This window comes from Solanum verrucosum, unplaced genomic scaffold (genome assembly GCF_900185275.1).
Source record: "Solanum verrucosum unplaced genomic scaffold, falcon-dt-bn FXZP01000009.1, whole genome shotgun sequence".
Taxonomy (NCBI): Eukaryota; Viridiplantae; Streptophyta; class Magnoliopsida; order Solanales; family Solanaceae; genus Solanum; species Solanum verrucosum.
Window position 1 is genome coordinate 3,770,296 of NW_026020231.1, and position 25,771 is coordinate 3,796,066.

General features: G+C 33.9%; 2 protein-coding genes and 1 long non-coding RNA gene across 3 annotated transcripts; 1 reads left to right on the forward strand and 2 right to left on the reverse strand.

Moving 5' to 3' along the window:
* Positions 1-850: 850 nt before the first annotated feature.
* Positions 851-2,566, forward strand: LOC125832634 (uncharacterized). Its single transcript, XR_007443237.1, has 3 exons — positions 851-1,020; positions 1,679-1,866; positions 1,951-2,566. It is a non-coding gene; the product is annotated as an uncharacterized LOC125832634 (long non-coding RNA).
* An 8,691-nt stretch (positions 2,567-11,257) lies between these two features.
* LOC125832450 (ethylene-responsive transcription factor ERF114-like) lies at positions 11,258-12,729 on the reverse strand. The gene is made up of 2 exons (XM_049511603.1): positions 12,470-12,729; positions 11,258-11,841 (listed from the first exon to the last, which is right to left on the reverse strand). The coding sequence occupies exons 1-2, from the start codon at positions 12,714-12,716 to the stop codon at positions 11,258-11,260; spliced, it is 831 nt and encodes a 276-aa protein (XP_049367560.1). The 5' UTR covers positions 12,717-12,729.
* A 949-nt stretch (positions 12,730-13,678) lies between these two features.
* Positions 13,679-23,874, reverse strand: LOC125832317 (protein BONZAI 1-like). Its single transcript, XM_049511456.1, is given in 17 exon segments — positions 13,679-14,053; positions 14,172-14,268; positions 14,359-14,387; positions 14,390-14,471; positions 14,810-14,974; positions 15,073-15,210; positions 15,286-15,362; positions 15,896-16,010; positions 16,089-16,191; positions 16,266-16,327; positions 16,982-17,116; positions 17,209-17,397; positions 17,964-18,020; positions 19,834-19,882; positions 19,958-20,106; positions 21,727-21,774; positions 23,675-23,874. Coding segments are annotated over 17 exon segments (1,740 nt in total). The 5' UTR covers positions 23,825-23,874; the 3' UTR covers positions 13,679-13,958.
* Between the last annotated feature and the right edge of the window lie 1,897 nt (positions 23,875-25,771).

The window sequence follows — 25,771 nt, forward strand, 5'->3', positions numbered from 1 at the left end:
TTGTTTTCAATTTTTCCTGTGCATGCTGTACTGCACCTTAAGTACAGTATTAGTGAGTTGTGTTGAAACAATGAATACTATTTTTTATCACATTAAAATAACTTAACTTTATCCGGATTGAGAGTGCACTACCATGGATGATCATTTCTGCAGATTCTTCTGTTGGTATCAGTGTTCTAAGACCCCTGTTGAATCGTATTCTTCATGCCCAGCTGTCTCATCTAATGGAGAGTTCAGTCGTATGTGTTCCTTGTAGGATTAATACTCAAAAAACAGATAAGAAAAATAAATGAATCAGTAATTAAGAGGCTCTTGAAAACGAGAAAGAGGAGAGGTGAAGTAGGCTCAATCATAGTAGTGTTACTTTTCTAATTTTATGTTCTCTGATCAACAAAAAGTTGTTTTTATTTATAACAACAAAATAAATTTATTACTCTTTTCACTTTATCCTAGCTTAGAATTCTCTCTCCCGTAATGTTTCCATTAAAACCAAGAATCTCTGGTGAAAAAGAGTTATGATGGCATTTGGCTAGACATAGCCAAATAGCTCATACAACGAATTGAGACCAATCAATTAATGTTTAATCATTTTGTATACATTAAACAATAAAAATCTGTTGCTAAATTAGCGATGAATTTTGAAAAAAAAATAATTTACTTATGGGCTGTTTAACAAAAAATTAGCAACAAAATTCGTAACTAATTGATATCTTTTTTAGTAGCTAGCTTGCAAAACTTCAGTTGCAATTCATGTAAATTAAACAAATGACTACTTTACACAATATTTGTTGTTGCAGCATCCGCAGAAGATTGGTGAAAGGCTCTTGACAAGGTGATTCCCGCCGTCATAGTTCTCCGGACCAATGCTTGCCAAGCATTCAACACCGAGGCTGCTGGTGCAAGTTATGCTACGGGCTTCGCCGATTTTCTCTATGGTGCATATATAATACCTGCAATATAAGAAGGAAGAAGCAAAGAGAAAGGAGGAACCCCGATAATATGTATCTCAATTTTATACAGGTACATGACTGCATGCACTAGCTTTGTATTATTAATTGGTACTGCTTTTGGGAAGTACTAGAACTGGGGTTATGGGAATTTACTTTTAGCATTTTGACTCTGATGAATTGCTTATTTATATCATGATATAGAACGTGCCTCGAGTCTGAAATATTTAAACTAAACCAGAAGTCACTATCTTCAAGGCTCATAGTACATGTATATTGTGTAGAGTTCCAGTTTCTATGATCCCCATCATCCTCATACTTGGCCGAGGACACGCTATATCATAGATTAATTCTGCATCAACATATCTTAGTATATAGGCCTGTCCAGCAATACTGGCAACACAGGGAAAATGCGCCCTTCAAGTAATGTGACCAAAATGATCTCTTCAGACATTTTAACAGTAAATTAGTAACATTTCACAACATTCTCAATAATCTTTTTAAAAGGATTTTCGCACTATAATTTGACAGTCTTATGTTTTTTTGAAACCATGGCTCTTTTATAGCCATTATCAGTGCAAGATTGATGAAACTGACTTACAAGTATGTATCTCCGCAGCTCCACCCGTGGTTCTATGTATGCATAAGTATTTGCATACGTCTATTAGCTTTTAAGGTTTCTATACTCGTGAAACTTCTATATATCTTGATTGATATTTTTATTCTTCCAGACATCCTGTGGCCATAACTTACGTTTGAAGTGCTTCCAAAAATGGATTGGACAAGGCAAGGATACAAGAGTCAAATGCCGCAGTCAAATTAGTCGCCAAATGATTAATCAATCAACCACAAATAGACTCGGCACTGGTGACTGCATAAAAGTGATGCTTTTACAAGTCCTCAAGTAGCATGTCCTTAGGTAAGCACACACTTGTCTATGAGTTCAACCGAGCCCAATATCTTTAAAGTAAAAAATAATTCTTGGATCAACCTGTGTATACAGGTGAATCAAGAAGATCACCCTGACAGCCCGTTTATTAGGGAAGGTGCAGCAATATAAAAGAGCTGGAATGGATATTGCATCAAGCGGGAGGGTATTTGTGACACTGAGCCCCAATATTTTAACAGAAAAATTTAATTCTTGGATCCACCCTTGTATACTGGCGAATCAAATAGATCACCCTGATAACCCGTTTATTAGGGAAGGAGGGGCTATATAAAAGAGCTGGAATGGTTAATGCATCAAGTGGGAGGATATTTGTGACCATCCCTTCAGATCATTTCGGGCCAATATTGGTGGAGAATGATCTGGAGAGAAATCAAGGTGTTTTTGTTGGAGAATTGTGGACACATCACTTGAATTGCAGGAAATGGGGTGTGCATTGTCCCCATGTTACTGGAATTGCAGGACATGCAATCTATGGTGCTCTCAGGTGGTTATGAAGATGATGAGGATCATGGAGAATGGTTTCTCTACAGAGGAAAGTACGTGTTAATTATCCCTTCATAGATGAATTTTCAATATTTCTGGTTAGTTTTGAAGGTACTACTTCATACCGAGGCATGTACGTATAGGCTGATTGATAATATTTTGTACTTGAGAGTTTTTCATTATCAGATATTTACAGATAGACATTCATAAAAAATATGAACAATAACCTAGAAAAAAGTAGATTATATGCTACTCTCTCCGTCCCATTTTATATGTCATCCTTTTCTATAAATAGCTGAACCACAATACTTGTCATTTTATAAAATTTATGCATAAATTACCATATTTTGCCTACTATACCCTTGATAGAATAGTTAATTAATCTTGTCATTATTAATAAAGTTGACTTAAGAAAACATTAAATAATGGTAGAAGGGTAAAGTTACATCTTTTCTTAATGCAAGTGCAAAGTAAAAAGGTGACATATAAAATGGGACTGAGGGAGTACAACATATTAAAAACATCGAGTTAGTGTAAAAATTCTTTACCTTATAGTACATACACAAGTTAATTCCATTTTGTAAGAATTAATGTTAATTAGCACTAGAATGGTTTCCTTCACAAGGTCTAATTCCTCGGCATTCAATTGTAAGATTTTTTGTAACTTAGTAAGTTTGCAATATTTATGGTTTTGATTTCTACATAAGAACAACTTACCTAGTTTAACTCTTAGGAATCTTTCTAGTAGTTATGTATATACCCATCTAGTTAATTACATTTGACGAAGTTTAATTTCTATACCTTGACATGTTTTAAAGATCTGTATATTATTCTACCTAGTTGACAAAATCAGCTGACACAGTACAAAGAAGGGTCAGATCTAATAGGAAAAGAAATAAGGAGGTCAAGAAAGTACCTGTGGTCGCACTGTGAACTCCTGGCGGCTACCTTCATTAACTCCACACACTAGTAGACAACACATTACCTCCTAAGCGAGAACAAGGAAAATATCAGTGGCAATAAATGAACAAATCTGAGATAGAAGAGAAGAAAAAAGAAATACCTCTCAATATTGAATGCTCCCGTGTGAGCTCTGACATACAGAGAAGGAGAGGAGCAAGATGGAAACAAACAGATTAGGAACCAAAGTGTGAGGTTTCGGTGGCTGCCGGAGGGAAGCATCTGAAAGGTTAAGCTTAAAAAGGAAAGAGCGGAATAGGCGGAAGTTATTAGGTTTCCTCTCTTAATATAGATAGAGGGTTTGGTTTGGGTTGGGCCGTATTTTCTCCATCATAAACATTGTTGATAATTGATATACGGCCCAAAGCTTTATCTATAATTAGGATAGGAAACCAAATAACTTCCGCCTCTTTCGCTCTTTCCTTTTTTAGCTTAGCCTTCTAGATGCTTCCCTCCGGCATTCACCGAAACCTCACACTTTGATTCCTCATCTGGATTTGTTTCCATCTTTCTCCTTTCCTTCTCCGTATGTCACAGCTCACACGAGAGCATTCACTACTGAGATGTATTTCTTTTTTCTTCTCATTTATCTTAGATTTTGTTCATTTCTTGCCATTGATAATTTCTTTATTCTTGCTTTGGAGGTATGTGTTGTTCACCAGTGTGTGGAGGTAGCCGTCAAGAGTTCACAGTGCGACCACATGTACTTCCTTGACCTCTTTATTTCTTTTCTTGTATCCTTTTAGATCTGACCCTTCTTTGTATTTTGTCAACTATGTAGAATAATATACAGAAAAAACATCTGGAACATAAAGGGATACCCTTCTTCATCCAAGTTATCTTGTGTCAGCACTACTTCCTTAGCCAATAACCAAAAAAATCAAGCTACTTTGTGTGGGATTTTGTTTTTCCAAATGTGTTTCCAAGGCCATTGGAGTATCTGCTGGTTTGGTTGGTTCATCTGCCTAGAGGCTGCATTTACTTTAGAAGTCCCGTTACTATTTCGCTGCCACTATAGGATGTCTTGTTCCAGCCTTCAAACCACTGAATTGGTCGATGGTGCTGAAGAATTCTTAATGGTGATGATGATGGTGAAGTTCAAACCCGGATACTTTGCTTGCTTCTGACTCCTTATGACCCCATACTTTTTTGAAGGGTCGTCGGGACATGGGAGCCTCACGGATTTTATGTCTGTTATGATATACTCTGATATCATGTTGATAGGTGTGAACTGTCTCATTTAAAAGCTTAAGCCGTTGTTTGAGTTGTGTTGCCTAGTCTAAACGCTTAAGTTGCAAGTAAAGGAACATATTTATTTGTTAATTTTAGGTCTGCAACCGTTAATAAGAAGAAAATTGTTTTAAAATGTCGCAAAAATGACGAGTGTACCACGGTAGCTGGTGGGTAATGTTCAAAACCTCCAAATGATCCATCAATACTGAAAAAGCCTCATTTGAAGCTTTCTCACCTGAGTTTCCTACTTCATTCCCGAGAGATTTAAAGAATGTATTTCGATAGCTCGATATTCCTTTGGCTTCAAACAATTTCGACTCCATAGCCTTGCAATCTACTCTTTTCTACTTGCTTCCCATGGGCACCGGTCTAGGTAATGCATCAGTTAACGGCATCCATTTACTATCTTGGTTTTGCAATAGTTCTATTTGGATAGTTGAAGATGAATAATGTGTTTACTGAGACTCGTCCTGCAAACGTGCTTGGGAAAATAAATACCTGTAACTGTGCCTCTACTGAAATCGTCCAAGGGAAAAGAAAGAATTACTTCCGATTAAAAATAGAACGTTTTAGGATCATATTACTTTTGGGTTAGAAGTTGATTTGTAGTGCTACTTTCAGTTTTTGGAACCAATTAGATATAGTGTCCTAGCTACGCAGAACTAATTTATCTGTGAGAATATTTGTATTACATAAGATGCTGTTGGTGCTTAATGCGAGAATTCTTGGTCACATGATTGCTACAGGTTCTTTAATAATGTCTTTGCTCAGGCATGTCATCAGGTACTTGCAACTTGCAAGTAAGTGCTTGTGGACATTTTGAGGTGTTTTTGCATGGAAAACAAGTGAAAATGGAAATCATCTGCAGGAACAAGCTTTTGGACCTTCAAATTGCAGTACTAAGCATATAGAATTTTTGTATGATGACTTAGTTACACGGTTATTCTATGTGCTTCAAGCGGTGACGGCTTTATTACATGCCTTCAAATGTGTGATGTATTATGTAGATGTCTTTGATTAATGGCAGATGGCTCAACAATCGGTGCTGCTCAAGAAGCAATTCACAATATCACCGATCAAGCAATACCACAACCGAACCAGAGGCTAGGGAAATTCTTGGTTCACGGAGCCTTCACCATTGCATCCTGCTGTTTTTGGACTGGTATTGGAGTGCCTTGCTCATGAATTCGTCTCTTTATCAATTTTTTCGATGAGGTAATGTTACCCCATTTAAGGGAAATGCAAAGACTTGGGAGTTTTCATCTTCAAATGAAGGTTTACAAAAGCAAGGGAACTTTAGAAGCACTTCTCCAGAGCAAATTAAGCACTACATCTGAATTAGATTATTTTTTGTAAAGTTGTACTTCTGCTAGAGATTCTCCTGGTCTTTTAAGGAGTATATGTTGAGCAGAAAAGCACTGCCCGGTCACCGTATTTTTCCTGTACAAGTTTCCGTGTATATCTAAACCTTAAGTAGAAGCATGTTAGTTAATGATTTATGTAATTTTCATCACGTTTGGCGTCCTTTTGCTCAAACCCGTTCATCCCATCATTGTGTCAGGCACATTTGGCTATTGAAATCTAGTGAGTTGTGTTGAAGCAATGCCCCTGATATGGTGAAATAGATGACAACGGAACAATGAACGGCGAGGGCATTGAGAGTAAAAAGTAATGTCTCTTGGTAATTCGTCATTGAAAGTCTCTTGATCGAGTCCGTCAGGAATGATGAGAGGAGAAAGGGAGAAGCTGAGCTTGAGGAATAAGCCCACATCCGTCTTAAGGCATATAGTGGTAAAAACTTACTCGAGTGTTTACACCAACCCAATATTCGTTACGATAAGTTCTTACCTTGAAGCATTTTGTTGCACTTTAATCATTCTCGTGAAGAGGCGTGTTTCCCTATGAGGATGATAAAAAAAAAGTAGTGCTTAGGCTTTTAGGTAGATAGATAGATATGTAATGCAGTAAAGTTTGACAATATTATATAGGATATGGAATCTGATTGACTGTATCAAGTTTGAAATATTGAACCTTACATTAATCTTTAGAGGAAAGAAGAATTTTACCCTCTGCAGAATCTCTATCTTATCTGCTAGTAGTAGCAGGGACTCTTTATGTATTTTCAAGAAAGCAACAAAGTTAGTTGACTACTTGTTGTTTCTGTCTTCCACATTGCTACATGTTTTCACATTTAGTTATCAATAAACAGTATGATGAATTTATAATATCTCTAACTTTGAATGTTAAATTATTATAATATCTCTAACTTAGGTTGTGACTTTTTTAATGAGTTGTGACTTTTCCGATAATTGCGACTTTTTTCAAAGGATTGTGATTTTTCGATGAGTTGTGAATTTTTCAAATAGTTGTGATTTTTTCAACAAGTGGTGACTTTTCCAAAGAGTTGTGACTTTTTCAAAGTTTTGCGACTTCTGGAAAGGGTCATGATTTTTCAAATAAGACACAAAAAATATTTGTTTATACTACTCTTTGTTGACTATAAATAGAGTTACTTCTTCTCATTTTCCAACCACAATTTTTTCTAATCATCTACTCCTCTTCTTCTTGCATATTAATTTTTTTTGTGTAATTTATTATCGTTGAGTGAATTCAAAGTTTAGTGAAATATGAGGTACCACTATTCTGATGAAGTAAGTCGTTCTATCCTAAGAGGGTATATTTCATAACCTCGAGTACTTGAGGAAAATAATATAATTTTGATGATATAATAATTATTATTTTTTGCTTAATATATACATTAGTATGTAATGTTTCAATATATGAAGTTAATATGATGTAGTCTAAATTTATTTATTTTTGTTAATAATTTCTCTTATGATGTAGATATATGCTTTTGAATTTATTTTTCCAAAATTTAGAGAATTGTCACGATTTGTTTTTGATGCTCAAGACAAAAGAATGATTTTATTTATCAATGCTACTTATGTGGTTTAGACAAAAGAAAAATTGTTATTACTATTTAAACATTGCCCTTTTGTTTTACTTATTTACTATTTCTGAATATTTCAGTATTTTAGAAGAAAAGTTCATATGACTTGTAATAACGCCAGTTGAAGTTTGTATTAGTTGAATTTTTATTTTTTATTTAATAACTAATTTTATGAGATAAATATTTTCATTAATGCAAATATTTATTTATATTTGGGTAGGTGTATTTTAAAATGTTCCGAGTTCTTTTTTCTAAAAAGAAAACTCACCACAAATGTGAAAATATAAAATATAGTTGTTCTTTTCACATGTTCATATGACATCTAAACAATTTAATGTACAATACACATGCAAAGCACATCTGGTTAGATGACAACAAAAATACAAAACAAATATTGTCTATAAGGTAATATTAGTGAGATGAGACTAATTACATGATTGAACCTCATCAAATTGAAATAAATATATACATAATTGCATTTAACTAATAAAATTTTTCATTGACCATCTTCATAGGCTTGCGTGAATAAGAGATATATATGACGATCAATATTGAACATTTTCAAAAGAATCTGTAATATTTTTGCTAAGCTTATTATTCAAATCTTCGCTTAAATAAGCAAATATTATTTACTATAACATATATATTTAAAATTGGTAATTACGTGTCAAAAAATTAGTATATATAAAAGACAGTAGAAAAAAATGATAACTTAGGTGCGACGACATCTAGAGTTGTGAAGGCGAGTTAGAGCGTGTTAATTAAGTGAGATCGAAGTTGCATGTGGAAATACATGACATCTCAGACATACTCTTTGCAGTTTATAAGGCTATGAATATCTTCTTTAACGGAATGTGCAAGAGTGTAAGAGACGGATCAAAAGAAGTACTGATTAATAACCCTTTGGGGTGGTCCAGTGGTTTGAGCTTGGGATTTTCATGTTAGAGATCTCAAGTTCGACATTCCTTGTCTTTGAAAGCAAGGAGTTTGCCTTCTGGGTCGAGCTCATCACACCGGGCTTGCTTGGTGCGGGTTACCTCTCCTGTGTGGTTGGCGAGCTATTGCATAGAAGCAAATGTTTTACCATGTGCGCACCCAAAGAGTAGTGGCTGCAAATTTTCCTTGTCATAAAAAAAAATACTGATTGATAAAAAAATATTTACACCAATCGCTACTATTTAAAAGTAAAACGTATAAATTGAAAAATAAAGAGTTTCTAATAAAATAGTATTCACACCAGTCGATCCATAGTTCCGTATATTATTATAAGTAAGACATATAAAATGGAACATAAGAGTAACTAAGGAGGGGTTACTCCCTACAAGATTTTCTCTATATTCAGGCTCGAACCCAAAACTTCTGATTAAGGGTGAATCAGTCTCACTATTGCACCACTGAATATACCTTCTACTTACTACATTAGCAATTGTTAAAATACAATTTTGAATTTTGTTTGGATGATTGTTACACATTTATTTCATAAGGTATCGTATAATTTTAGTAAAATAAATTAGGTAACATCCCACCCATAAGTCAATTAAAGTTATGAATAATGATGATTCATGAACATTGTGCGGCGGTCGGTTTATGTGTTTTATTCACTCACTATTATACACATGATGAAAGCCGAAATCTATGACTTCTCAATTGTTTTTTTTTTCAACCTTTTCATATTTGTTCTAATCTTTATATATAAAAAAACCTAATTAATTAGTATAAGATACAGAGAATTTGCACAACTACGATTATTCACTTTACTTTCACTCTAATCTAAGCTTAGCTTTTTTTTTTTTGAACTAAAATATAGACATTGTTTTTTGAATAAAGCTTCATGATGACAATTCCATGCATGTTTTCATGCAAAAAAGGGAAGCTTAGATCATTATCTTTCAACTTTTGGAAATGCATGTCAAAAGGTGAGTTTCATTTTGGACTATACTAGATTCACAATAAAGAGTGTTTTTTCTGTCTTTTATTTCAGGCCTGAAGCATGTTCTTTTCCTTTTTTGGATAGAAACTAAAGTAGTAGTATTATATCGGGTTCGGAGTAAAAAAGGCAACTTTTTCTTTCAAAATGCAGAAATGGCTTTTGAATTATTTTTTCCTACGAAAATTGGACAATGAGATCCTTTCTTAATTTTAACATCGTTAGCGGCATCTAAAATTTGATCTTAGTACTTTCTCTGCTTTAATTCATGTGTCCATTGGTACGTTATTTAATTAGATACAAAATTTAAAATAAATTATTTTAGACTATGTATAGTGTTATTTTTGTTGGGAGAGTGAGAGAATTAAATCTCACATTGGAACTAGAAAGAAAAAGAACTTGTTTGTAAGGTGTTGGATAATTACTTGGCTATTCTTGATGGTGTGAGGTTTTCTATTTTAAAAAAAAATTGTGTTAATTTGGTCTAAATTAAATAATATCATACCGTGTTTAGAGCATTTTAATTGATCATTTAAAGATTGATGTACCTACCTTACATGTTTAGATGCAGAGAAAATTATTACTCTTAATTATTCAGTGTTTAAATTTAATTAAAGACAAGGAATTTTTAGTAATCAAATATATGTATTCATATTAACACATTTTAATCTTGGAAAAAGTTCAAAGTACGTAGCATTCACACTAGGAAAGTTCCTATGAGTAAAATTTTATTGAATAAGTATTTGCAAGTATTTTTATGTAAAAGGTACTTGCGCACATTCATAATCTAATTTTTTTTAAAAAGTTGCAAGAGAATTTAAGACTAGATTCCCTTCACTTAGCATCAACATTTAGCATTAATTAATTAATAGTAAGATTTAAGTGAAAGTGCGGCGTTCCACATATATAATACTATGCTTCTATAGTCTAAGTGAAAGGAATTAGGCATTAATTAGTCCACGCTAATTACTTGCGTGGGCCCTTCTTCTTAATTAATTACCTACCCTTGCCATGCAAAAGAAGCAATTAATTAATTACTAGCCAACTTAGTTCAGCTAGCTAGCTATAGCTACACATAATCAAAATTCTACTCGCTATGTATATATAGCTCCTTAAATTAATTAATTAGGCATCATTTTGCTCGAACTCTCCAATATTGTTATCGTAAACTTGTCAGAGTTCGATCATATCGATCGTGTATATATAGCTATCGTTTTAATAAAATGAACAAAACACACAATAAAAAATAAATATCATTATATTTATAATCCTTAAATTATAATTTCAATATAATTTATTTTCGAACCAAGCGATCCCTAGCTATACACATATTTCATAGATTAGGGAGGAGTAAAGATATAATTGAAGATTAAACTTAGTCCTTAAAACACATAAAATTCATATTTTCCCATTACTTCACCAATATATAGTTCATAAATCATAACAAGCAATAAACTGAAATACAAAAAATAAAATAAAATTGAAAGCCCCACAGTAAAACCACAAGATAGAGCTATTGCATAGGAGCGGGAGTTTTACCCTGTGCGCACCCAAAGGGTAGCGGCTGTGAATTTCCCTTGTGATAAAAAAAAATACAAGATATGTCTCTATCCCTTCTTAAATTAAGCTTATACCATTAGATCATAGACTGAGACAACACATATTTATTTATTTCCTCATATTCTCAACAATACTCATCACTTGCAAGCCTTATTCTTTTTCATGGTCCAAACACGTACATGGATGTTCATACTCAGGACCTTTAATTTGTTAGCTGGCTCTGATACCATCGTCATGCATATTGAAAGTTACTTTTCCTGCTTATATTCTTCCCAATTGCTTTCATCATGTTGAGGTCCACCACTTGAAGTAGAATTTCCAAAATGCGACCCAGAATATTTCATAAAATCTTCTTCTTCATCTTCTTGATAATTATAATTAGTACTTACTTGTTGCTGCTCATCATAAACTGGCAATTCCACTGATGATTGTGAAATATCAAAAGACGATCCTGATGATGAATACTGATAACAAGTACTTGGTGAAACGTCGAAATTCAAATCAATATTATTGTCACTACGAAGTAACAAATCAGCATAGTGATGAACATTAGGGTAATTCTGTTCAAACGTATTATTTGATGACGTGGCAGGTGTAAATTGATGTTGATTAATGTATTGGAATTGTCCTTGAACTCTTTCAGGGAAATTGAGTTTAGCTTTGTTTCCTTTGAATCTAAGAGCAGCTTCATCATAAGCAAGTGCTGCACCTTCTGCTGTTTCAAAAGTACCAAGCCAAACCCTAGCTGCTTTTTTTGGGTCCCGAATTTCTGCTGCCCATTTACCCCATGGTCTTTGACGAACTCCTCTATACCGCCTTCTTTCTGAATTCCCTATGTACATAAATTATTATGAGATTAAGTGTCCGTTTGGATTGACTTATTTTAGGTGCTATTAAGCAGTTTGAAGTGTTTGGGTAAAGTTAAAAAGTGTTTATAATAAGCACTTAAAAATAAGCCATAAATTAGAAATCATAATTAACTTATGGCTTTTGGCTTATTAGTCATAAGCCAAAAGTTAATCCAAACAGGCCATAAATAACAAAGTTCACATGATAAACATCAAGCTTCTAGGTTCACTCATAAAAAATAATCAGGTCTGCACGTGAGGGGACAAGCAATAAAAATATTAAAGTAAATAAAAATATCTTCTCTAGAACAACTTAAATTTTTAGATGAGACAATATTCACATAGAAATAAGATCTTGTTCTTTTTTCTCCTTAAGCTATACTTTTTTTTTTTTTTTGGTTTCCCATCCGGTGTTCGAAGCCCACATTGGAGCTCCGACTAAATCCGGATCGCGCACTGCAAGGCCCATTCAGGGGTGGCGCTCCCAACAGGATTTTCTCCATACCCAGGGGCTCGAACCCGAGACCTCTGGTTAAGGGTGAAGCACTCCCATCAGTGCACCACAATCCATGTTGGTCTCCTTAAGCTATACATGGAAGATAATATATATACCTTGATCTTGAATAGACGATTGAGATTGATTTTGCTGAGTAGATTGTGGAATTAGGGTTAGTGGATTAACATGCACGGCGTCCACGGAGGAATCACCACCAGCAGAAGAAGAAGAGTTACCAATGACTTGAGAGAGTGCAGAAACCATAGCAGACATGTCTTGTTGAGATCGAGCTGATGAGTATATTGGGAATATATTACTAGTGTCTTTTTCTTCTCTTTCATTATTAGAGCCTGATCTTTTCATCTCTTCGATCTAACAAAAACATTCAAACAAGAGCTTAGCTAGCAGCCAGCTATATTACTAAAAATTAGTAAATGAGGTGAGAAAAAGGAGTGAGCTAGGAAGGAGGAGTGAAGAAGATATTAGGGTTTACTACTCTAGCTTTTTTATGAACACAATGTGAATACATACTAGTTATGTGGAAAAAAAAAATACTCTATACGGTCCAACTTTATTTTTTTTTGTTTTGGAGACTAGTACAATATTCAACTTTGTCTGCTTTCTTCTTTTGTCTTTATTTCATATGCGGCATCAGAATATATACTCATTACATTTCGATTTATATGGAGCAATTTGACTTTAATAAGCAAAATGGAATATTTTCTGAAAAACTTGTGGTCATAATATGTGGATGACTTAGAGCGTGTTTGAATTGAGTACTTATTTTAAATACTTTTGTATAGTTTGAGTAAAATAAAAAATATTTTTAAGTATTTGTTCAAATTTTTGATACATTTTTTTTTTCTTTCAAATTTTATAAAATTAGAATAAAGTTATTTGACAGTAACGTTTTACGTATTATTTTACTAAAAAAAATCAATGGCAAAAAGACAAAATCGGATGAATTAAATAGACATACAATGTTACTACCAAATTTACTGCCAAATACATTATATTAATTCGTTACTCACAGAAAATTTTTTAAGCTAAAACGTTATTAACAGTAACATGTAATTTTAAACAAGCACTAACATTTGTGGCTATAAAATTTTTCTAAGGGATAAAAAAATTAAAAGTCATGTTGAGTTCTTTTGAAATTTTATAAGCGTGTCATTTTTCTAATTAAAAAAAAATCATTACTTATTTAATTTGGAAGGGAGGGAGTATATGGTTGCATTAGCTTAGTGAATTTGAAGAAGAGAGAAAAAATTCCCAAATTTTCAATTTGATTTAGTAGTGTATTAGTTAATGGTAGAAAAAAATAATAATGAAAAAACAATAGTTTAACCAAGAGAATGTTTAAGTTCTGCTTACAGCCTTAAACATGACAGTTACAACGGATAACGGACAACTGGAAGGTAACTGTAACAGAAAGGAGATTGGAATTTGCAAGTATAAAGAGCAACGGACTTACGTTTTTTTATCAACAAAATCAATTACAAGACTATGCTGATGAAAGATATCAGCTTAATCTTCTGGGCAACATGAAGCAAAATTTTAGTCTAGAGAGATGGACATTTATATGTACAAGTCTTGTATGATCGATCACAAAGTCGGCTGTATCTTTCTGAACCGCATGTATTCCAACAATTGAGAAGGTAATTCTGCTAAAAGCGATTGAACGACTGAGACATCTCCATCTGCGAATCGAAGAAAAGGCATCACATCAAACAGATGCATAATTTTCTGAAAGCTCTTAAAGAATGTTTTGTTTGATTATCCTTTTCTATTCACCGAGAAATTTATAATATGACCTACTTTGTACATCACGGAGGGGAACAAATTGTACTATATCACGAACAGCAACTCGTCCAGTTGTAGATTCTAGCCTCTCTCCTTTATCAGCATCCAATATCTGTAAAAAGGAATCCACAATACAGTAATGTAAAATGGATGACATAAAAAGCAATGCTTGCTGAGGAAACAAGTTGTTGCACTTGCATACCTCCATTTCCTTAAAGTCTGCACCTCCAACCCAACAATTAGAATTGACAATGGCAAATCCGCTGCTTGAACAAGAGCGTCCTTTGTTTCTTGGAGATCTGTTATTACTCCATCCTGGATTTTTTCTATAATATAATCAGAACAGGAAGGCATAGGACATTCAGTTATAAAAAGAAAACGTCCTCAATGGATTAACCCCAACTCAAATTAGATAGAGTTTGATTTCCAACAAAAGCTGAAGTTTCAAGCTTCTCTACATTTTATGCATTCCAGTGAAATTTATTCATTGGAATGCAGACATATGACCGTGAAAGGATCTATGAACTATAACTCTGACTGGTATAACTCAAGACGATAACAGATGATGGTTAGCATTTCACTTGAAAGGTAAAAAAAAAAGATACTCATCAGGAAAACGGAGGAAGATATATAACATAGAAAATGAAATGTACCGTGATAATTAACAAAACGAAATACTTCCGCTCTCTGTTCGTCAAAGACTGACTTGCTATATGTGCAGCAGAAGTAATCACTGGTCCAAATAAAGTTGGACCTGCAAGTGAAACATTATGAAGGGCACTAATGTATGCCATCATGATACCCTGGATTCCTTCCACCTAGAGTTAAAAAAAGGGCTGAAATTTATAAAATGAATAAGATACAGAAAGCTAAAGCAAGTCCATAAATGTGGAAGTACATAAGGCTCTTTAGGTACCTCACAGTAAGTACTGCTACCATTTAAGTTGAAGCAATGAGAAACTGGGCCATCAATTGGCCGTGCTCCAAACCCCCAAGCAGGAAAACGTTTGTCTGAATCATAAAACTGCAATACCTCCCCAACATCCAGGATTGCCTGACATTGGGATTCTGGTAAGTATCTTACTTCATATGAAGGGAAATATCATTACAACTGAGAATATTTTCTTACTCTCTGATAAGCATTTGGTCGTCCTGAAGGGTCAATATAATGTAATGAATCAGGGAGCCGTGGATTTCCATTGGAAGCTGACAAACAATAATTCAGGCAAAAAAGAATACAGGCTCAGATACAAGTTAAGCAAGAATACAAACATTAACATACAAAACTTTCTTTTAAAGATAAGGGTAACTGCGTATTCACAAAAGGTTTATCATCAAATGATGAGCATACGCCACTTATTTTTTTCTGAATAATAATCGTCTGTGTATACATACGATACAGAAAATTATTGAGAAAATGTAATAATTTTCCAGGGTCTTTTGCATAAGAGGGGTGGGGTGGGGGGTTAGGGCAGATCAGGATGAGTTTCACATCTATAACTCTTGTTATTATTTATGGTAATAATAATAATAAGAGTTGACAGCGGAGGCATCAACCTTTGGTGTCTCAATCCAGCCCCCTGTGCATCCTAATAAGGAAGAGGTTGGAATTTGTCTAAATAAATTGTACCATTGATGAAGACGACAAATATGAATTCCATGCTTAGCTATGGAAACAAAGAAAGACTTGCGAGAATCTGTTTATATATATATGTACATATCAATGCACAACCACATACCAGTAAAGTCAATGGCCACCATGAAGTTGAGTTCATAGCCAAACGCCAAGTAATCAAGGAATGTATACTGTATTTTCTCAGAATAGCTTTCCACGAAAAGTTGACTCTTTAGAACCTGGATAGAAATCATGTGATTGTCATGATTAAATAAGCTTAGCTGGCAGTTGCGTTGTCTGATTAACGAGCTCTTTACCTTGTTTTCTTGTTTTGGTCCCATAGCAGTTGGTATAAAAAGATTTGCACTAGTACCCGCAGAATGCAACTTTTCTAAATCTAATAGTGATGTCTGAATCTTTCTGACAATCAGTAGAAATACTGTCAGCTTCCAGTCTGTAGAGGTCAGAAATGAAGAAGAGACGAAAAAGTTTACCCAATTAAACTATGCTTGCCATTGCTATTGAAGTCATAACACTCGATAATTAATGGGTTCTCCTGCATCAATTCAAATGTTTCTAAATGGAAAATCAAAGAACAAACATTGTGCCATGCATCATACCATATATAGAGTAAATGATAATTTCCTCGTGGGAAAATATATTATCAATCACATCTTTTAAAATAAATGAATTCAAAGTATAGCCCCTCAAAATCAAAACAATTAGATACTTTGATGAGTAAAGTTCGTTTGTATTGCACAGAAGGTAAGATCCCATAGACATCTACAGAATCCCATCAACACAAGATACTATTGCTAATGCAATCATAAAGTCAAAAAACGACAGCTGATTTCAAGTTTTAGAGAATAGATGGGTGAAATATTATCTGTAAGAGAACAAAGATCTGCCAAAAGTGAGTTTGGAAGTTTCATCATTTGAAGTATAAATTTATTCTTCTGCACAGAATTCATATGGAAAAATACTAGCAATGTTTTCTGAACTTGCCTAAAGGCCTAGAAAAAGGTCAGCACATTGCCCCTACAGCTCATAAGATACCTTGTTTACTTGGAATATCATATAGTTCCCGACCAAGAAAAAAAATCTTTAAATGATATTTTACCCTCTTTTTCAGGGTTCTATTATCCCAGGAAACATAACACAATCTTAAGAAAATAGAAAATTGATCACTCAAAAGAGCATTGTCTTGTACCTTACTTCCAATTTGTTGAATTTTCAAGAACACCGGTTTCCAGGTGGGTGAATGATCATTTTTCATCACTTCTGTTTTGCAAATTGGAACGACAATTCCACTTTCAGTAGTTTTGGATACCACCAGAAATGGATCCTGCCAAACACAAAAGAATTATGTATATCAGCAATTCAGCATCATATGATTCAAAATGATAATAGATAATACTATTCTGATGAGTTTTATACACTTTTTGAAAACAAATCCTTCGATTCCAATTCTGAACATCTTAATTTCAACTCGACAGTAGTCTTTGAGCTGATACTTTCTTCAGCAAAAATTGTAAGCTTGCCAAACTTCCGTGCATGTGCTTGACCAGAAAATTGTTCGCCACTTACAAGGTCCATGGTCAGGGATCTGTCAGATTTTGTGACAATCTACAAGGAAATATGTTTAGCTTTCACTTGATTAATAGAAAAAATAACCTCTCAATTACAATGACAAACTACAATGGCGAACACCAGAACTTACTTGAATCCAAAGATAGTTGGAAAGAATAGTTTTAAGCAAGTTACACAGAGATGAAATATAAATAGGTTCAGTGCTTGTAACGTTATCCGACAAAAAAATTCATAACCTCTTGAAAGATAAAGTAAATGGTACGTATGGAAAAGCAGATAGACAACACTGTAGCTACCCACCAACAGGAAATCCATATCGAATAGTGGCAAAAATGTTATTGCACCCAAGTAGGTATTGACAATTGGACTGTGAACAATCTATTCCAGGTCTCAACTAAATAGTGGAGCGCATATCCATAACCAAGTACTACACAATGTAATTAGTAGAAAAGACTCGAGGTGAAATGTGTCTTCGCTTTACTGTTCAGTCAGCAGACCAATAACAGCCTCAGTAGTAAACCCGTTGTCAACACTTCTAGCAGAAAACTATGGCGATAATACAATTTCAGGAAGAGAAGTTGTGATTGAAAAAGGTTGAACACCTGAGCCAATGTGCAACTGGCCTCACCAAGAAAGTCCTGCTCCTCCAGTTTAAGCATCTGCATTAATTATATAAACTTCCATGATTTGTAGGATCTTTTCTGTGAAAGCACTTGAATGAGCATTAAAAGCAAATGATTTTATACCATGTATCCTTTCATTTTTTTAACAAAATATGTAACACATGACTGTATCTTCTACTCTCTAATAGCATTTGCAAAGACAATGCATTAGAAATTTTCCATAATAGGCAAACAAAAGCAAATTCAAAGCGTATGATGGGTGCTCATATATAAGATGTGAAACTATTTTCCCTAGCTTCAATTAGATACGAATGTAATAGAGAGCAAGAGAAAATGAAACCATAAATCTGGTTAGTTGTACAAATTATTTTTACTATTGATCTACTTTTTGTTTTAACTACTGATATTATCCACGGTGTACGTGAAGCAGTGACTCAATTTGAAAGATAAACATCACGGAGACAACTAGCTCCTAAGAAACAGCATATGTAGGACTTCTGAGACCAAGTAACTGCAAGGATCTCAAAAAGAAAGACTCTCTTCAAATATTAAAATGGAGGGGATACTTTTCACGTCTCGCCAGAGATGCCAAAAGAATGGGATTGTCCCATTAGAAGAAGACAGCTAAAAAGTGGCACGCGTAACTTAAAGGCAGGTGAGGTATGTCTAACTTAAAGTCAGGTGCATATGAAATAGTCAAGGTTCTAACTGTTACAGCAACATCAAGAGAATTGCTTGAAGGTTTGGAACCCTTCCGTAAAAAGCGAAAAACATGGCAAAGCTACAATGATCTGTAGCAATTACACCCAATATTATTTTTTAGCATGCTGCAAATATGAACTGTTGTTTTATGCATCATTCGTGTAAGTTATTGAAGGTGCATGTACACATTATATATGCAGCTGTTTTACAACAGAGGTGACATGTTGATTTCAAAATCAAGCACATAAAGCAGCAGAGTAAACAACAAAAAAACATGGATTTGGACATTGTAAAGCACTCGGTATATAGCACATTAATTTGTTCAAAACACACTTCTATTAAGTCTTCTCCATATAATCAGCTTCAAGGTTCATGTAAAACATAAGTAGCTGTGCTTTCTATTCCATTTTATATGACATACCTTTCTTTTTAGTTTGTCCCAAGAAGAAATTTTTCTAAATTCAACTCTGTAATTTTAAACTTCCTATTTTACTCTTAAAAGGCATGCTCTTATAACCATAAAAATGGCGTACATATTTAAGATCATAAGTTCTAAGCATACTTTTGGTATGTGTGAAAAGTCTTTTTATCTTCTCTTAAACTATGTTAGGAGCCGGACACCACCATATGAAAGATAGAGGAAAGTTCAAATTTGCCTCTGAACAATCTGGATATGCTTAATTTTGCCATCCAGTTCACATTAGTTCCTCCATACCCTTGCCATTAGCAAATCATATTGTATTTTCCCTTAACATTAACTAAGCTCCTACATGAATATCTCTGACTCCATAAGTGAAAATTCTTCGAGAAAAAGGAACCAAATTTACTCTTCAACTTTTGTCTATGATTAATATTACCCTCAAGTTGGAGTGGTGTTAGGATCAAGGGCAAAAAACTAGACTTTTCTCTAATGATGGGGTGGGAGTGGGGGAGGGGGGAATATTACACCAAAATTCTAAGCGCAAAGTTGCTCAATTTCGGATGGACACAAATTTGATGTGTTCCTCTATAAAATAAAGCTGAGAGAGGATTAACTAATTCAAAATTACAGGTTTGCCTGATATGATGACCACTGGTCAATTAATAACGAGACAAGGAAAAGCTGTAATTATAATTAACAAAATTTTAGAGGGAGCAACATAAATACCTTGACATCTTGATTATGAAATTGAGTGTCAATATCATACACATGGAACCTGAAATAAAGGCAAGCTTGTCATATAAATTATATTTGCTTGACAGAAACCAGGAAATGGAGTATCAAGACTCACACCAAATTCTGCACCGTCTCAAAATAATAAGCCATAGTATATTTTGTAATCCACTTTGGGTTCAATGAGTTCAGAACTACTTCAGTACGGGTAAGCTCTTTCAATGAACCATCTTTTTCTTTTGAATAAAGAACTGCCATAGGGTCACTCTGTAACAAACAAATCCTCAGTTAAGTTAGTAGCATGTTTATATTTTAAAGAAAGTACATGGAATTTTGTTCACAAATGCAGCACCAAGAAAGCAATGAAATTGCACAATATTTATGACTTAACCCCTGGAGTCTATAATGTCCAAAGCTAGTAACATGCCTATGTTAAAAAATGGACTACGATGCTTGAAGATACAAGATGTCTCATATTGACAAGGCATAATTCATACATCTTTAAAAATATCATTTATCAAAAACAAAGGGATAAAAGAGAATTCGTAATTTATAAAACTAAAATATTTCCAAAGTCCAAAGAAATAGTTTCCAGAGAACTATGAGTGATGCTTAGATGACTATACTTCTTAGATAGGTGGACGTTAGTCCTTTTAAATATTAAAAAGTACTCAACACAATATCGAAATACAACTTAGCCAGTCAAACATCAAAGATGAGCTCAGAGCATACACCACACAGAAATCAAGAAGTTCTAGCTGGTCCAGGACCTAAGTTGCTCGAACACAGGTGTGGGTGTCCGATATGGTGTGGATCTAGAGGTCGGATCCTTCATGATTCAAATTTTAAGATTCAGGGGTATGGATATGGATGTGGGGATTCACCTAAAAATAATTCAAATATATAAAAATAAATTATAAAACATGTCTAAACTATTTAGAAAGAAAGGCATGCACAAATCTTTGAGAGCAAGTTTGAATTTGTAATTATTATTAAGTACAAATGTATCTCCGTATTGTTTTTTGGTGTAACATGGCTATTGCAAATGATATAGAGGCCAGAATAGACTTCTTGAGTTCATTGTACATTCAACAGCGTTGTTGAATCGTTAAAGAACCTTCTGGCTGCAGACTTCTTTAATACACATATCTTTTAATGATAAAAAACACAAGCCTAAATTATGATTTCACCCTAGCTTTTGTTTTGATTTCAGCAACCATTGTGTTGAGTCTTGAATTTCTCTATCGATTTTGGTCTAAGTACCCAAAATTGATTGTATATCCAGTTCGGTTCCAACACACACCCATATCGTGTCGACACGGGTGCATGACACCAAAAAGAAGAGTTTGTGCAACTTATTCCAGGACTGCAAACCCAAAACCCAGTGTACTAATTATGGGCTTGTCCAGCAAGCAATATTTTAGAAGTTACCTGTACAAAGTAAATCAAAGACAAAAATGATATCAAGCTAGCAGGCAATACTCGTATTACATGAAAATAACCTCTATGCTCGGTACCATTTTCTCGAGTATAGTTCCATTAAACTATATGGTTTACAGGGTGTCTTTAGAAGTTAGATTTGGAGAGTGAAGGACATTAGGCCGAACAGATGATATTCTGGGAGCGTTCATGTATGTAATAATACTGACAACATCTGTTCGGAAAAAATAAAACAAATTCCGAAGCAAGCATTTAATGTACCCTCATATTGGAAAAATGAAGCAATTCTTATTCAACAACATTATAAGAACAAATAAAAATCAACAACCATACTCTACACTAACAAAGATGATGATTCATACAATACTCCTGTTCTACTATATCACAACATACGAAAGTCAGCACTATCATTTACATAATCTAACACAAGTCAAATAAGCGACAAACCTTGGAAAGCACATCACGATCACGTAAGCTGGTAGCAGATAGAGACAACTGCAAATGTACAAATAAAGAAATATATTGTTTTTTTAAAATCAATACTGAAAAATGAAGAGCAGATATTAATTATAGATAATGACCAAACCACTATAACGGTAAGCAGTTTGTACAGAGTGATAGAATTGCAATATGATGCTGATAATAAAACAGTAAATGAAAACCTGCATTATCAGTGTACATATGGACTGGATGAGGTAGCTTGCTTCACAAATAACCGCACCGTGATATTTATCTATTCATGAAAGTATTAGGTAAAACCGTAAAAGAATATATTACCTTTCTACACTTGAGTTGAATAGGTACAAAAGTACTTTGCATTTCCCTCTCGTAAAGTGTTGTCATATGGAACAACTTGTTGAGATCTCCTATCTTGGTATCGGCTATGGCTATTGTTTAACTATAGCCATTAAATTGTACTTCTTTTCTAAGAATTTCTTCTATTTATTAATTTCAAATGTGTGGGAGAATGTTGGAGATATTTTATGTTAATATTACAAATAATAACATTAAATTGCATGAAATTTTATTTTTAGTGGCTACAATGGTGAAGGTGGCCATAGTTTCGCGTGTATATCTTGAATCAACTATCTTATGATCTACCCACTGATTAACCTAATAATAGGTCAAGTTATTAACCACTAACGGATGATCTCAAGTTCTTACAACTTCATTGCCCCACTAAACTCTTATTTATTCGATGTAAAAAATTCTGTGCTTATAAACAAGAGTTTTTCTGCCTCGTGATGATAATTTAAAAGTATAGTAGTGTGCATCAAAAGTGAGATGTGATCGTGCAAAAAAGTTGTGAGAAAGAAAAAGCCTAAGCCTAAGCCTCCAACATATTTCCCATAAAAGAGCAGGTATTACTTGTGGGAGAAAGTGTCTTTGTACAAGAGCTTTGGACTCAACTAGTCCAGAGTTTGTTGAGTCTAACAACATCGGACTAGTTGTTGTATCCTAGTTCCTAGAAAAGACAAGTTGAAGAATTAATGCTATATCAATGAAAATATAGTGCAGTAGGTGTGGATCTTCAAAGAGAGCATGATATCCATGTTTCAACCTACAGCATTTGTTCTTTTTCTTCTTTTTTCAATTGTACTTGTATTTGGTCAACATCGACAGGCATTCAATTTCCTTCAGAAATAATCTAGATGAAAGTTAACCACTTACAATGAGTACCTAGTTATAGTACGAGTCCGGATGTAAGGAGTCCATGTCCATTTTGATCACCAATCAAATTTAGAGAGGGACATCTGATCGAGCTAGTGACTCACTAATCACGGAGTAAGTCAGGTTTTGAAACGGACAAATGCTAATTCAACTTGGAGTCCAATCTGGTCGATGAAATTTTCTTCCCAAATTATCACAATTCAACCACAAACCGGTAATACAGTGATAAATATAGTGTAGTAGGCCTGAATCTGCTTAAAGAGAGCAAGATATATGTGTCTCTGTCTCACCCTAACAAATTTGTTTGTTTTTTTTTCTTCTTTTCAATTGTACTTGTATTTTCCGACATATACAGGCATCCGAACTCCATTTATAATCTAGCATAAAATCAGCCACTCACAACAATTAACTAGCTATAGTACAAGTTCAATTTTAAGGAGTCCCTGCCTATTTCAATCACCAAAGGGATATCTAATCAAGCCAGCTATTCAAAATCACTGAGTAAGTCAATTAACAGTCAATGCCTATTAACTTGTAGTCCAATCTGCTCAAATGAATTTCCTCATCGAAAAATATCATAAAATTCAACCATAAACCGAGAAACTAACTCCTCAAAATTAATTTTACACTGGTTAACAAAACATAGAGAAAATGAGATGTACGTATAATTAAACAACATTGAATGAAAATCGAAGTAAATAGAGAGAAAGAGAGAGCCAAGTGCCTCGATCTGAGAGTAGAGGCCTTGGTAACCGCGAGACTTAAGGAAAGCATCGACGGCTTCGTTAGGGGCGTTTGGTTGATTTCCTTGGTTAACTCCGGTACCGCCGACTGCCGACTGTCCACCGGCAACATCAGAGCAGCAATTTCCCATGGCCGCCGCTTTCAAAGAGATACAATTTCTCTCTCCTTAGCTGTGTGTTTCTGTGTAATATATATTTATAACGGCAGTTCAACAATGGATTTTAGCAGAAATGAGACAACTTTGTGGGCCACCCCACTGCCTCGGTTTTTCCGTTTAAACAAAAGCGCGTTTTTTCCAGATTAAAGTACGACTATTTTAAGTGTTTCGTTCAAAGAAAAATAAGGAAAAATAAATAGCAAGTAATAAAAAAATAACGGAATGGTAAGTACTCCTTTCTCCTTAATTAGAAGTCTGAGATTCGAGTCTCCTTGATTTTGGAGTCACCTAGATTCACAGTTTTTATTGCTCATTCAATGTACAACCTCTTGATTCTTGATTTTAATTCTTTCAAAGTTTTCGAATTTGATTTAAAGATTAAGCAAGTGTCATTCGTTTAAGATACGTCATCTGAGTGATCTCTATTGGAATATGAAACCCAAAGACTCACATTTCTTCTTTCTTGGTCAACAACCAAGTCCGCATTTACAACAAATCTCTCTTTCTTATACTTGGATAATGCTTATTTTTCCACACGCCAACTTTTTGATATCCAAAAATCAAAAGAAATGAAGTTCTTTTTCTTTTTACATCTTAGAAATTTCAAAATGAAACTCAGAGAGCTAACAATTTTCTCATGTCTGCATTGAAGTCGAACTAATTTGTATTTGAGTCATGTAGAGGGGAAGCGCTTCCTATCAAAGACTTTTTTCATATTCAGAGTTCGAAATCAAAATATTTAACTAAAGGAGAAACGACTTCGTGAAACTGCATCCTTTGTATTAAAGAGAGCTAATAATAAACTTTCTATTTAAATTTTATATCCAAAGATTTTTTTTATTATCTTCTCTCTGCCTATCAAAACAAATACTAATCCTCTAAATCAATCTACTTATCTTACATGTTTAAGTCATCGGAAATCATTTTTTTCACAAAATATTTCATTTAGACACTCGAATCAACTGACTTTATTTCGATTAAACACCTCAACTCCTAATAAGATATTGTTCCAACTAGACACTTTTGATCAAATTTTGAAGAAAAAAATTACGTATTTTCAGTCATCTATTAAATAGTTAAATCAACCATATAAAATATGTTATCTCCTTTGATTATACGCATCAATCTCAAGTAAAAATGTGTTAGTTTTACGGTAAAAGCGAATGTGTACAATTGAAACAAAACGATATATTTTATACTACTTAATACACGAATGAAAATATACGCAAAAGATCTTTCAAAATCTGAATTAAAAGTGTCTAATTGAAACATTTTATTAGGAGTTGAGATATTCAGTTGAAATATAACTTAATTCGAGTATTTGAATAACTAAATAATACTTGGTTTAGAAAATGTCCAGCGCTAAGTGACCCTACATGCTGATTAATTATTGTATTAGTTTAGAAATTAAAGACCATGTGAATTGACATGTAAGCATTGCAAAGCTTTTTGGAAGCAACACTTTTTTATCTGCTCCACTTTGTTGCATGTAATTATAGAAATTGGACGACTTCTCTGTCTCCATGTTAACTCTCTTTAATTTAATTAGTGTCAATGATGTTTAATAACCAAAGTCTAAATGGAACAACCCACGAAAGTTTAAAGAGTTTGCCACTATACTTTCGTAAAAATACTATTTCCGCCATTTCTCTCCTTCCACTTGAATAAAGAAATGGAAACTCGATCGCAGTGCCTCTTAGTCTTTTATTTTAATATGTTCTTGAATGTCTACGACAACTTCTTAATAAAGACAAGTCTTTTTCGATGTTGAGAGATATCCTTTCCTACTTACTTAATCATGGGAAGCACAAAGTAGTTTACCAAATAAATTGAGTTGTTGGCCATGTAACCCACGCCTGAAATTACTATCAAATTTACATGCATAGGTCATTATTATTAAATAAATAGACAACACAATCA